The sequence below is a fragment of the Amblyraja radiata genome, chromosome 38 (assembly GCF_010909765.2).
Source record: "Amblyraja radiata isolate CabotCenter1 chromosome 38, sAmbRad1.1.pri, whole genome shotgun sequence".
NCBI classification, from domain to species: Eukaryota; Metazoa; Chordata; class Chondrichthyes; order Rajiformes; family Rajidae; genus Amblyraja; species Amblyraja radiata.
In genome coordinates this window covers 10264641-10278032 of record NC_045993.1, presented here as the reverse complement: position 1 = coordinate 10278032, position 13392 = coordinate 10264641, and the positions used below count along the sequence as shown (strand labels likewise).

The window sequence follows — 13392 nt, the reverse complement described above, 5'->3', positions numbered from 1 at the left end:
TTAGCCACAAGGGCCACATCTAACTCCCTCTTAAATATAGCCAATGAACTGTGGCCTCAACTACCCTCTGTGGCAGAGAATTCCAGAGATTCACCACTCTCTGTGTAAAAAATGATTTTCTCATCTCAGTCCTAAAAGATTTCCCCCTTATCCTTAAACTGTGACCCCTTGTTCTGGACTTCCCCAACATCGGGAACAATCTTCCTGCATCTAGCCTGTCCAACCCCTTAAGAATTTTGTAAGTTTCTATAAGATCCCCCCTCAATCTTCTAAATTCTAGCGTGTACGTGCAGTTTAGTCTAGTTTAGTTTAGAGATACAGCGCGGAAACAGGCCCTTCGGCCCATCGAGTCCGCGCTGACCAGCGATCCCCCCCGCACACTTGCACTATCCTACACACACATTTTTTTACATTTTACACCAAGCTAATTAATCTACAAACCTGTCGGTCTTTGGGGTGCGGGAGGACACCGAAGATCTCGGAGAAAACCCACGCAGGTCACGGGGAGAACGTGCAAACTCCGCACAGACAGCGCCCGCGGTCAGGATGGAACCCTGGGTCTCTGGCGCCGTGAGGCAGCAACTCTACCGCTGCGCCACCGTGCCGCCCACGCCACACTACAGGAAGGACGTGGCAGCTATGGAGGGTACGCAGAGGAGATTCACCAAGAAATGGCCCAAAATGGAGGGCTGTATTATAAAGGGAGATTAGATAGGAAGGTTTTATTCCCAATGAAACATAGAAGGTTGAGGGGGGGTGACCTAATATAGGTTTATTATTAAATCACGAGGCATAGATAAGGTAGATAGAGTTTAATTTAGAGATACAGTGTAAAACAGGCCCTTCGGCCCACCGAGTCCGCACCGACCAGTGATCACCCCAAACATTAGATCTATCCTACACACACTAGGGACAATTTTACCGAAGCCAATTAACCTACAAACCTGCACGTCTTTGGGATGTGGGAGGAAACCGGAGCACCCGGAGAAAACCCACACAGGTCACACAGGTTTGTGAGAGGGGGAGAAATATATAAAGGAGATTTGCGGGGGAGGTTTTCTGGAACAATCTGCCAGACCAGACAAAGACACAAATGCAACATTTAATAGACATTTGGAAATGTATTTGGCAGAGAGTCACAGAGTGATACTGTGTGGAAACAGGCCCTTCGGCCCAACTTGCCCACACTGGCCAACATGTCCCAGCTACACTAGTCCCACCTGCCCGTGTTTGGTCCATTTCCCTCCAAACCTGTCCATGTCATGGGCGGAAATCCTGGATGGGATGGGTGGGACAGGTCTCTCCCATGTTTTGAGAGGTGGGGGACAATACCCACCCCCCCCACCCCCCCATGTTTTGTAATCCGATTTTTGAAATACGGTAAAAAAAATCTATTAAAATCTCCGCTTTCTGCGAGACGGTGGGGGGGGGTGTCACTGTTAAGCGCTTGTTAAATGTCCCTATTAACATCGTATTAACACGATGTGTCACCAATTGTGTTTTGACCTTCAAGTATTACTAAAGGTATTCACGGAGAATTTCTTAAAGCTGTCTGATGCGGGTGGGTACAATTATTGTTTGAACTAATTGGATGTATTGGTGGATGGGAAAGATTTAAACGGGTCAGGTCATTAAGGGCTCCGGTGGAACTGGTCTCCTGGCTGGCTTGCAGGTAAGTCCCTCATTCACGGCCACTCACGTTATTTAGTATGTTTTTCCCAATTCTTTCTCTCTTCCCCCCTCCAAGGTTGGTTCTTCTGTTTGCCTTTATTTGTTTAAGTGTTATTCATCACATTTGTAGCTTTTGAAAGATTCAAGCGGGTATCAGACGCTTTCTAAGGGCCTGAATCGGCCTGTTCGCGGGGCCTTTCATCACCCGGCGCGGCTTAAAATCGGCCGCAGAATCTTCCATCGCCCAGCGGTCAGGCAGTCAAACTGCTGCGTTGAGGCGATCGAGGCTCCCGATGTTGAAGCCCCCGCCGGCCACCAAGAAATTGTCCCCCCCCCCCATGTTTTGATAGTGATTTCCCCCCCACGCATGTACCTGTCTAACTGTTTCTTAAACGTTGGGATAGTCCCAACCGCAACTACATCCTCTGGCAGCTTGTTCCATACACCCACCACCCTTTGTGTGAAAAAGTTACCCCTCAGATTCCTATTAAATCTTTTCCCCTTCACCTTAAACCCATGTCCTCTGGTCCTCGTTTCCCCTACTCTGGGCAAGAGACTCTGTGCATCGACCCGATCTATTCCCCTCATGATTTTACACACCTCTTGCTCATTCTATACTTTTTGCATTTTCTTCTCTTCTTCACACCGGCCGCAGAGTTTGATGTGTGATTGATGCTTTTTGAGCGGAGTTGGCAGAGTCCATGTCCCTGTGATGGTGGTGGCAAGATCTCCGTTGCATTCGTACTGCAATGTACTTGCACAAAGATGAAAACTAAACTGGATTTGATTCAGATGAATAGGAATAGAATAAAGGGCTACCGAACTAATGCAGGTAAATAGGATTAGTGTAAATGGGTAGGATAGATAAAGAAGGGTCTCGAAGATGTTATGTAGCTACTCCCTGTCGCATTTATGTGAAGAATTATTTAAGCTCACTGTTGCCGTGATGCTCCACTATGGTCCCCCTCGTGAAACTGAACATTCATGGGGTGACGTTTCGGGTCGAGACCCTTCTTCAGACTCTCGTTCGGGGAACTGGGCCCGGGCCTGTACACTCTGGAGTTTAGAAGGATGAGAGGGATTCTTATTGGAACATATGAGATTATTAAGGGTTTGGACACGCTGGAGGCAGGAAACATGCTCCCGATGTTGGGGGAGTCCAGAACCAGGGGCCACACAGTTTAAGAATAAGGGGTTGGCCATTTAGAACGGAGACGAGGAAACACTTTTTCACACAGAGAGTTGTGAGTCTGTGGAATTCTCTGCCTCAGAGGGCGGTGGAGGCCGGTTCTCTGGATGCTTTCAAGTAAGTAAGTAAGTAAGTAAATCTTATTTATATAGCACGTTTAAATCAACTCGTGTTGAAACCAAAATGCTTTACAAGGAAGAAATAATTAAGTTTCCGTACATCCATAGAATTTTTTTTTAAAAAGAGAGAGTTAGATAGGGCTCTTAAAGATAGCGGAGTCAGGGGGTATGGGGAGAAGGCAGGAACGGGGTACTGATTGGGGATGATCAGCTATGATCACATTGAATGGCGGTGCTGGCTCGAAGGGCCGAATGGCCTACTCCTGCACCTATTGTCCATTGAATCCAGGTTGGTACACGTGACAATAAACGGAACTAAACTCGGACGTGACGAAGCTGGTGAAGGTTTAGTTTCGTTTCCACAGGCTGTCGGGATCGGCCTGGTCCAGTACGGAGATGGCGATGAGCATCTGTGCCAGGTAGTAGGTGGCCATGACGGCGAGACGCCCGTGGGGCAGCGGTGAGCAGAAGCGATCCAGAGCCAGCGCGAAGTCGGACACGATGAAGAGGACGGCGCCCATCGCGGCGCTCGCCGACCCCCGCGCCCCACCCTGTGGGGGCCTCCACCAGCGCGCCACCGCCCGCCAACTCATCAGGGCCAGCGCCGCGCTGTACACGGCCAGGGGGATGGTGGCGGTCGAGGGCAGGCACGGCCACAACAGCGCCAGCAAGCCCCCCGACGCCAGGAACATAAGCAACGCCAACCCTGGCATCAACGGCCGAATGCCCATCGCCAACGTGTAGCATAGGTGGACCAGGCCGAACGTCACCACTCCTGCAGGGGGGGAGCAGAGCAGAGCCACGAGGGGGGGGGTTAGAGAAAGAGGTCTTCCCACCACATCACCCCTCACCCCCAATACCCTTGCTTCACCCCCCATTCCCATCTCAGCCCCCAGCCTCACTCCCCACCCTCTTCCCACCCCTCACCCCACCCTCACCCCCATTCCCATCTCAGCCCCTACCCTCACCCTCACCCACCAATCCACAATCCCCATCCTTCAACCCCCACCCCCACCCCCACCCTCACCCCCCAATCCCCTTGCTTCACCCCCCATTCCCATCTCAGCCCCCACCCTCACCCCCCAATTCCACAATCCCCTTGCTTCACCCCCCATTCCCATCTCAGCCCCCACCCTCACTCCCCACCCTCTACCCACCCCTCACCCCACCCACAATCCCATTCCCATCTCAGCCCCCACCCCCACCCCCACCCTCCAATCCCCTTCCTTCACCCCCCATTCCCATCTCTTCCTATGGAAGGACATTCTTGCTATTGAGGGAGTGCAGCGTAGGTTCACAAGGTTAATTCCCGGGATGGCGGGACTGTCATATGCTGAGAAAATGGAGCGGCTGGGCTTGTACACTCTGGAGTTTAGAAGGATGAGAGGATATCTTATTGAAACATATAAGATTGTTAAGGGTTTGGGCACGCTAGAGGCAGGAAACATGTTCCCGATGTTGGGGGAGTCCAGAACCAGGGGCCACACAGTTTAAGAATAAGGGGTAAGCCATTTAGAACGGAGACGAGGAAACACTTTTTCTCACAGAGAGTGGTGAGTCTGTGGAATTCTCTGCCTCAGAGGGCGGTGGAGGCGGGTTCTCTGGATGCTTTCAAGAGAGAGCTGGATAGGGCTCTTAAAGATAGCGGAGTCAAGGGGATATGGGGAGAAGGCAGGAACGGGGTACTGATTGGGGATGATCAGCCATGATCACATTGAATGGCGGTGCTGGCTCGAAGGGCCGAATGGCCTACTCCTGCACCTATTGTCTATTGTCGATTGTCTATAACTCACTCTCCCATTCCTCACCCCCACCCGATCCCAACCACGTTCCAATCCTCATTCCCACCCCCTATCTCCCATCCCCCCCTCTCTGTCACCCCCATCCCTCCATCACATTCCCCACCCCTCACTCCCATCTGCCCACACCCTATCCCCACCCCCATTCCCATCTCATTCCCAAACCCCCCCCCAACCTCCACCCCTCACTCCCCACTCGACTCCCCCCATCCCACTCCCACCCCCTCTTCCCCAAATCCCCTTCCCTCACCCCCTCTCCCAACCCCCCACCCCATTTGCCGACCTTCATCCTCACCCCCACTCCCATCAATCATCCCGTCAAAGCCCAACGTTGCCACTCTCACCCCAACCCTCACCCCTCACCCCCACACCCCCTTCCCCACCCCCACACCCCTGGAACTGAACTGAACTGAACTAAACTAAACTTAAACAGACAGCACCCGAGGTCAGGATTGAACCTGGGTCTCTGGGCTGTGAGCAGTGGGAGAGTTGCGGGAGAGAGTTGCCAGCCTGTCGTAGCTTCCAGCTGACACGTGGAGTTTGAGCTGTACTCCAGGGTGCGTCACTTTTCCAAAGTCTGATCTCAGTGGCACTGTGAGGGGCAAAGCACTAAGTACAGTGAGATAAAGAGGCAGGGAGCAGAGATAGAGAGCCACATCACCACCACACCCCTGTACAGACTCTCAACCAAGAACCATGAAACCGGCAATCCTCGGCAGGCACGGTGGCACAGCGGTAGAGTTGCTGCCTCACAGCGCCAGAGACCCAGGTTCAATCCCGGCTACGGGTGCTGTCTGTACGGAGTTTGTACATTCTCCCTGTGACCTGCGTGGGTTTTCTCCGGGGGCTATGGTCAGTGGCGGACTGGGTCTAAAAATATTGGGTGCCAGGAGACAAAGGGGGCCCACTTCATCAGGGGCCTACTTGATATAGGAAGCCCAGTTCATCAGGGGCCTACTTGATATAGGAGGCCCACTTCATCAGGGGCCTACTTGATATAGGAGGCCCACTTCATCAGGGGCCCACTTTATATAGGAGGCCCACTTCATCAGGGGCCTACTTGATATAGGGGGCCCACTTCATCAGGGGCCTACTTGATATAGGGGGCCCACTTCATCAGGGGCCTACTTGATATAGGAGGCCCACTTCATCAGGGGCCTACTTGATATAGGAGGCCCACTTCATCAGGAGCCTACTTGATATAGGAGGCCCACTTCATCAGGGGCCCACTTGATATAGGAGGCCCACTTCATCAGGGGCCCACTTGATATAGGAGGCCCACTTCATCAGGGGCCTACTTGATATAGGGGGCCCACTTCATCAGGGGCCTACTTGATATAGGGGGCCCACTTCATCAGGGGCCTACTTGCCATCGGGCAAGCTGACACCCTGGCCATTCCGCCACTGGCTATGGTTTCCTCCAACACTCCAAAGACGTGCAGGTCTGTAGGCTAATTGGCTTCTGTAAAGATTGTAAATTGTCCCTAGTGTGTGTAGGATAGTGTTAATGTGCGCCGATCGCTGGTCAGTGTAGACTCGGTGGGCCGAAGGGCCTGTTTCCGTGCTGTATCTCTAAACTAAACTAAACTAAACATCGCAGCTCAACAAATACACAGCCTTCATTTTCAAACATGTTTTCAGGCCTTTCCACAAGCTTAATCTGAAGAGTCTGAAAAAGGATCTCAACCTGAAATGTCACCCATCCTTTTTCTCCAGAGATGCTGCCTGACCCGCTGAGTTTCTCCAGCACTCTGTGTCTATCTTTGGTATAAACCAGCATCTCTATTGTAACCTTCCACATCTTAACCATCCCTATTAGTGAAAGGCCTGGATAGAGTGGATGTGGAGAGGACATTTCCACTAGTGGGAGAGTCTCGGACCAGAGGTCACAGCCGCAGAATTAAAGGACGTTTCTTTAGGAAGGAGATGAGAAGGAATGTCTTTAGTCAGAGGGTGGTGAATCTGTTGAATTCTTTGTCTGTGGTTGTTTGGGCCAAGTCAATGGATATTTTAAAAACAGTGATAGATAGATTCTTAAATAGACAAAAAATGCTGGAGAAACTCAGCGGGTGAGACAGCATCTATGGGGAGAAGGAATAGGTGACGTTTCGGGTCGAGACCCTTCTTCAGACTGATCAGTGCGGGTGTCAGGGGTTACGGGGAGAAGGCAGGAGAACGGGGTTAGGAGTGGGAGATAGATCGGCCATGATTGAATGCCGGAACAGACTTGATGGGCCGAATGGCCTAATTCTGCTCCTATCACATCACCTTATGACCTATTATCTCCTCCAACCCTATACTCTGTATATTAGCGGCCGCACAGTGGCGCAGCGGTAGAGTTGCTGCCTCACAGTGCCACAGACCCGGGTTCGATCCTGACTACGGGTGCTGTCTGTACGGAGTTTGCACGTTCTCCCCGTGACCTGCGTGGGTTTTCTCCGAGATCTACGGTTTCCTCCCACACTCTAAAGACGTGCAGGTTTGTAGGTTAATTCGCAGGATAAAATAGTAAAAAATTGTCCCTAGTTTGTGGATAGTGTTAGTGTGCGGGGATCGCTGGTCAGCACGGACATGGTGGGCCGAAGGGCCTGTTTCTGCGCTTATCTCTAAACTAAACTAAACGAAAAGGGGGGTTTCATTTAGAGATGTCGGCAGTAATGATTCAGTTGCCTGATAACAGCTGGGACCAGTGAAACTGTCCCTGAAACTGAAGGTGAAATCGGGCAAGAGGTACAGAAGTGTGAAAACGCACACCTCCAGATTCAGGGGCAGTTTCTTCCCAGCTGTTATCAGGCAACTGAACCATCCCACCACAACCAGAGAGCAGCGCTGAACTATCTACCTACCTGGTGACCCTCGGACTATCCTTGATCGGACTTTGCTGACTTTACCTTGCACTAAACGTTACTCCCTTATCATGTATCGGTACACTGTGAACGGCTCGATTGTAATCACGTGTTGTCTTTCCGCTGACTGGTTAGCGCGCAACAAAAGCTTTTCACTGTACCTCGGCCCACGTGACAATAAACTCAACTAAATTAAATGCGTAGGAAGGAACTGCAGATGCTGGTTTAAGCCGTAGATAGACATTTAATGCTGGAGTAACTCAGCGGGACAGGCAGCATCTCGGGAGAGAAGGAATGGGTGACGTTTCGGGTCGAGACATCTTCTTCAGACCAAACTAACCTAAACCTCGTTCACCCACTGCCCATAAGTCAAGGAGATGGTTACCAACTCCATACAGACAGCAGGTACACAAAAAAGCTGGAGAAACTCAGCGGGTGCAGCAGCATCTATGGAGCGAAGGAAATAGGCAACGTTTCGGGCCGAAACCCTTCTGGGTTTCGGCCCGAAACGTTGCCTATTTCCTTCAGGGTTTCGTCCCAAAACGTTGCCTATTTCCTTCGCTCCATAGATGCTGCTGCACCTGCTGAGTTTCTCCAGCTTTTTTGTGTACCTTCGATTTTCCAGCATCTGCAGTTCCTTCTTGATCGGGATCGGGATCGAACCCGGGTCTCTGGCGCTGTGAGGCGGCGACTCTGGACTTTAACTCGGAGCGGGGGAGGGGGCAACGTGCGACTGAGAATCCGCCCTGGGTATTTGAGGCCTTACCGTGGTCGAAGAAGCCCTGGTCGGCCCAGTTGAGGAAGATGTCGCCCACGAAGGAGATGAGCAGGCCGACGAGGATGTTCCGTGAGTAGGGGCGGCTCCGCCCGGCGCTGAAGCCCCGCGCCAGCACGAAGACGGCGAGGCAGAGGGCCGGGAGGCACTTGAGCAGCGCGCTGAACCAGGACGGGCTGGAGGTTGGCAGCCACAGCCCGAAATACAGGCACAAGCTGATGGCAAAGGGGACCAGCTTGGGACCGGAGCGTTTTATCTGCGGAGAGAGAGGAGAGAGTCATAGATACAGTGTGGAAACAGGCCCAACTTGCCCACACTGGCCAACATGTCCCAGCTATAGTACCACCTGCCTGCAGATGCCCCATATCCCTCCAAACCTGTCCTAACCATGGATTTCACCATCGAGAGCTCGCAGTCTCGGGTAGAGACCGTAGATGTCGGGAGTTTCAACGGCGCAGAAGGTTCGACCAGCCCCGACCCGCCGTCCGATCGCTCGGCGAGGGGAAGCTGAGATTCCCCCCACGATGCAGGAGCTTGATCGCCCCGACGCAGCGGGCCCAAACGCCGACGGCTACGGGAGTCAAGATCGTCCCGTCAACGGAAAGCTCGAGACCCCCGACCGCAGGAAAACAAAGAAGGGAAGAGGTTGAACTTTTTTTTTCGCCTTCCATCACAGTGAGGAATGTGGAGGAGTCACTGTGGTGGATGTTTGTGTTAAAATGTATTGTGTGTGTTCTGTTGCTTAGACAACAGTAGCTGCAGGAGTAAGCCATTCGGCCCTTCGAGCCAGCACCGCCATTCAATGTGATCATGGCTGATCATCCCCAATCAGTACCCCGTTCCTGCCTTCTCCCCATATCCCCTGACTCCGCTATCTTTAAGAGCCCTATCTAGCTCTCTCTTGAAAGCATCCAGAGAACCGGCCTCCACCGCTTATTATTAGTATGACTGTACGGCAATTCAAATTCCTCGGATGTTGCAAAACACACTTGGCTAATAAAGTAAGTATGAGTAAGAGTATACAGGATCCAGAATAGTCAACGTTAGTCAAAGGGTCCCGACCCGAAACCTCACCCGTCCTTTTTACATAGAATCATAGAAAATAGGCGCAGGAGGAGGCCATTCGGCCCTTCGAGCCAGCACCGCCATTCATTGTGATCATGGCTGATCGTCCCCTATCAATAACCCGTGCCTGCCTTCTCCCCATATCCCTTGACTCCACTAGCCCCAAGAGCTCTATCTAACTCTCTCTTGAATCCATCCAGTGGCTTGGCCTCCACTGCCCTCTGTGTGGCAGGGAATTCCACAAATTCACAACTCTCTGGGCGAAAAAGTTATTTTCTCACCTCAGTCCAAAATGGCTTCCCCTTTATTCTAAGACTGTGTGGCCCCTGGTTCTGGAGAACTGGAGAATCTCTGCTTTTTTTCTCCAGAGATGCTGCCTGACCCGCTGAGTTACTCCAGTACTTTGTGTTCAAGAGAGAACTGCAGATGCTGGAAAAAATCTGAAGAAGGGTCTTGGCCCGAAACGTCACCTATTTCCTTCGCTCCATAGATGCTGCCTCACCCGCTGAGTTTCTCCAGCATTTTTTTGTCTACCTTCCAGTACTTTGTATCATCGGTTTAGTTTAGTTTAGTTTAAAGATACAACATGGAAACAGGACCTTCTGCCCATTAAAGTCCGTGCCGGCCCACAATCACTAGTTCTTATCCAACACACTAGAGACAATTTACAGAAGCCAATTAAACGATAAACCTGCCCGCTGTTGGAATGTGGGAGGAATTTTATTTCTTAACTTAAAACTTTAAATTATTTTTTAAGTGGAGAGCAGATAAGTTCCTTGTTTCTTACCTCTTCAAACATCTTCTTCCCACCCCGGGAACTGTGATCCATGTTTATAATATCCATTTGTTGATGTTATTCACTCTCTGCTGCTCTCTCTCTGTCTCTATCTCTCGTTCTGTCTCTCTGCCTCTCTTTCTGTCTCTCTCCTTTCTTTCTCTCTCCCTCTCTCTCCTCCCTCTTTCTCTCTCCCTGTCTCTCTCTGTCTTTCCCTCTGTCTGTCTCTCTCTCTTTCTTTCTCTCTCCCTCTCTCTCTCTCCTCCCTCTTTCTCTGTCTCTCTCGCTCCCTGTCTCTCTCTGTCTTTCCCTCTGTCTCTCTCTTTCTTTCTCTCTCCCTCTCTCTCCTCCCTCTTTCTGTCTCTCTCTTTCTCTCCCTGTCCCCTCTCTCCCTCTCTCTTTCTTTCTCTCTCCCTCTCTCTCCCTGTCTCTCTCTCTCTCACACTCTCTCTATCCCTCACTCTCTCTCTCTCTCTCCCTCTCTATCCCTCTGTCTCCCTCTCTCTCTCTCTCTCTCTCTCCCTCTCTCTCTCTCACTGCCAGTGGGTTGGCCAGAGTTATCAATGATATCTGAAAGTATTTCTGGACTTTCTCCCCGATGATCGTGGACTCGTTGCTAAACACGGCTCCTGAAACCACAGGCAACTTTTGACCTGGTGATGACGTTGATGAGATGTATCTACATCCAGCCAACATGTTGGGGTCAAAATCCATCTCTGATCCACCCACACAGCGATTGCGTTCACCTCCCATGTTGCCTTTCGCTGTTCTATGTTTTATCTCCAGATACAACGCCTCCTTTAGCTTCAGATATAGTTTTAGAGAGGGAGTGTGGAAACAGGCCCTTCGGCCCACCAAGTCCATGCCGACCATCGATCACCCGTTTACACTCGTTCTATGTTAGCCGTCTAGGGCAGCACGGTGGAGCAGCGGTAGAGTTATTGCCTCACTGTGCCAGAGGCCGGCTGCTCCGGGCGCTCCGGGTGCTCCGGTTTCCTCCCACACTCCAAAGACGTACAGGTCTGTGGGGTACAAATGTAAACATTGTCCCTAGTGTGTGTAGGATAGTGTTAATGTGCGGGGAACGCGGACTCGATGGGCCGAAGGGCCTGTATCTCTAAACTAAACTAAACTAAACGTACGGGGCTCAAGAACCAGAGGACATATGTTTAGGTTGAGGGGGGAAAGATTTAATAATAATAATAATAATGGATGGGATTTATATAGCGCCTTTCTAATACTCAAGGCGCTTTACATCGCATTATTCATTCACTCCTCAGTCACACTCGGTGGTGGTAAGCTACTTCTGTAGCCACAGCTGCCCTGGGGCAGACTGACGGAAGCGTGGCTGCCAATCTGCGCCTACGGCCTGAGGGGCAACATTTTCACACAGTGGGTGGTGGGTGTATGGAATGAGCTGCCAGAGGAGGCAGTTGAGGCTGGGACTATCGCAACGTCTAAGAAACATTTCGACAGGTACATGGATAGGACAGGTTTAGAGGGATATAGATCAAACGCAGGCAGGTGGGACTAGTGTAGCTGGGACATGTTGGCCGGTGTGGACAAGTTGGGCCTAAGGGCCTGTTTCCTTCACTGTAGCATTCTATATACACAGTGATTGCTGCATGGGGTGGGGATGCCTTTTAAAGTCGGATAGCCAAGACATAGAAACATAGAAAATAGGTGCAGGAGGAGGCCATTCAGCCCTTCGAGCCAGCACCGCCATTCATTATAATCATGGCTGATCGTCCCCATTCAATAACCCGTATCTGCCTTCTCCCCATATCCCTTGACTCCACTAGCCCCTAGAGCTCTATCTAACTCTCCCTTAAATCCATCCAGTGATTTGGCCTCCACTGCCCTCTGTGGCAGGGAATTCCACAAACTCACAACTCTCTGGGTGAAAAAGTTGTTTCTCACCTCAGTCTTAAATGACCTCCCCTTTATTCGAAGACTGTGGCCCCTGGTTCTAGACTCACCCAACATTGGGAACAATTTTCCTGCATCTAGCTTGTCCAGTCCACTCGATTGAGAGCAAAGCCCGGGAAATGGACGAGGAGATGAGATCTCCACCCCCTGTAGTTGATGGGGAGAAAAATAGTGTGTGTGTGTATGCTTGTTTGTTCTGATGCCGTGGGAGCAAGATGCTGATTGTTTGCACGGAATTAGGCCCCGATGTTCACCGGAGATGGACACTAAATGCTGGAATAACTCAGGCAGCATCTCTGGATAAAAAGGATGGGTGACGTTTCGGGTGGGCTCCCTTCATAGGTTCCATGAGCAGAATTAAGCCATTCGGCCCATACGTCAAGCCATATTCAATCATGGCTAATCTATCTTTGCCTCTCGATCCCATTCTCCAGCCTTCTCCCTCTAACACCCTGACACCCGTACTAATCAACCCATGGGTCAGCCAGTCTGAAGAAGGGGCCCAACATGATTGAATGGCATAGTAGACTTGCTGGGCCGAATGGCCTAAGTCTGCTCCTATCACTTATGATCTTATGATACGGAATGTCACCCAACCCTTTTCTCCAGATATATATATATAATACTTGACCAAGTGCAGACCCGCTGGGTCTGTTCCCCCCAACGCGTGTGGGGGGGGGGGGGGGGGGAATGTGGCTTCACACGCACACTAACCACCTCCCATACACACAGAGGGGGCGAGGAGGGGGGGGTAGGGGGAGAGAGGGGGGGTGGGAGGAGGATGGGGGGGGGGATAGGGACGAAGGAGGAAAGGGGGGGAAGGAGGGGAGGAGATGGGTGAGGAGTGAGGGGAGAGGGGGAGGTGAGAGGCGGAATGGGTGATCCGTCTCATAAGATCACAAGTGACCCATTCCTTTTTCTCCAGAGATGCTGCCTGACCCGCTGAGTTACTCCAGCACTTTGTGCCACTCTCCTGTTCACTCACTCAGTTCCATGCTAACAAGAGGTTTTGTTGCACCCTGCAGAATCTGACGAGGACCTCATCCTAATCTGACTGCACTTCCCTTCATGCGAGGGATCCGCGGCCATAATGGCAGGAGATGTGGACACATCTTAGGTGCAGTAATGCCCGTCTCACGGTGCGAGTCCACCCACGAGTGATCCCGAGTTTAAAACAAACCAAACTCGTGGTAATCACGGAGAAATAACGTAGCGGGAATGCCA

At 51.4% G+C, this 13392-nt stretch overlaps 1 protein-coding gene across 1 annotated transcript; it reads right to left on the bottom strand.

Moving 5' to 3' along the window:
• Positions 1 to 3173: 3173 nt before the first annotated feature.
• Positions 3174 to 10450, bottom strand: LOC116966882 (lysoplasmalogenase-like protein TMEM86A). The gene is made up of 3 exons (XM_033013237.1): positions 10252 to 10450; positions 8391 to 8655; positions 3174 to 3754 (listed from the first exon to the last, which is right to left on the bottom strand). Exons 1-3 carry the CDS (start codon positions 10306 to 10308, stop codon positions 3327 to 3329), a joined length of 750 nt encoding a protein of 249 aa, XP_032869128.1. The 5' UTR covers positions 10309 to 10450; the 3' UTR covers positions 3174 to 3326.
• Positions 10451 to 13392: the final 2942 nt, after the last annotated feature.

Bases quoted from the DNA above. Each gene is read 5' to 3' on its own strand.
- LOC116966882 (XM_033013237.1), bottom strand. From the start codon at position 10,308: ATGGATATTATAAACATGGATCACAGTTCCCGGGGTGGGAAGAAGATG. The intron at 8,656-10,251 runs GTAAGAAACAAG...CTCTCTCCGCAG, and splicing joins GGAAGAAGATGTTTGAAGAG to ATAAAACGCTCCGGTCCCAA. The intron at 3,755-8,390 runs GTAAGGCCTCAA...CCCCCCCTGCAG, and splicing joins CCAGGGCTTCTTCGACCACG to GAGTGGTGACGTTCGGCCTG.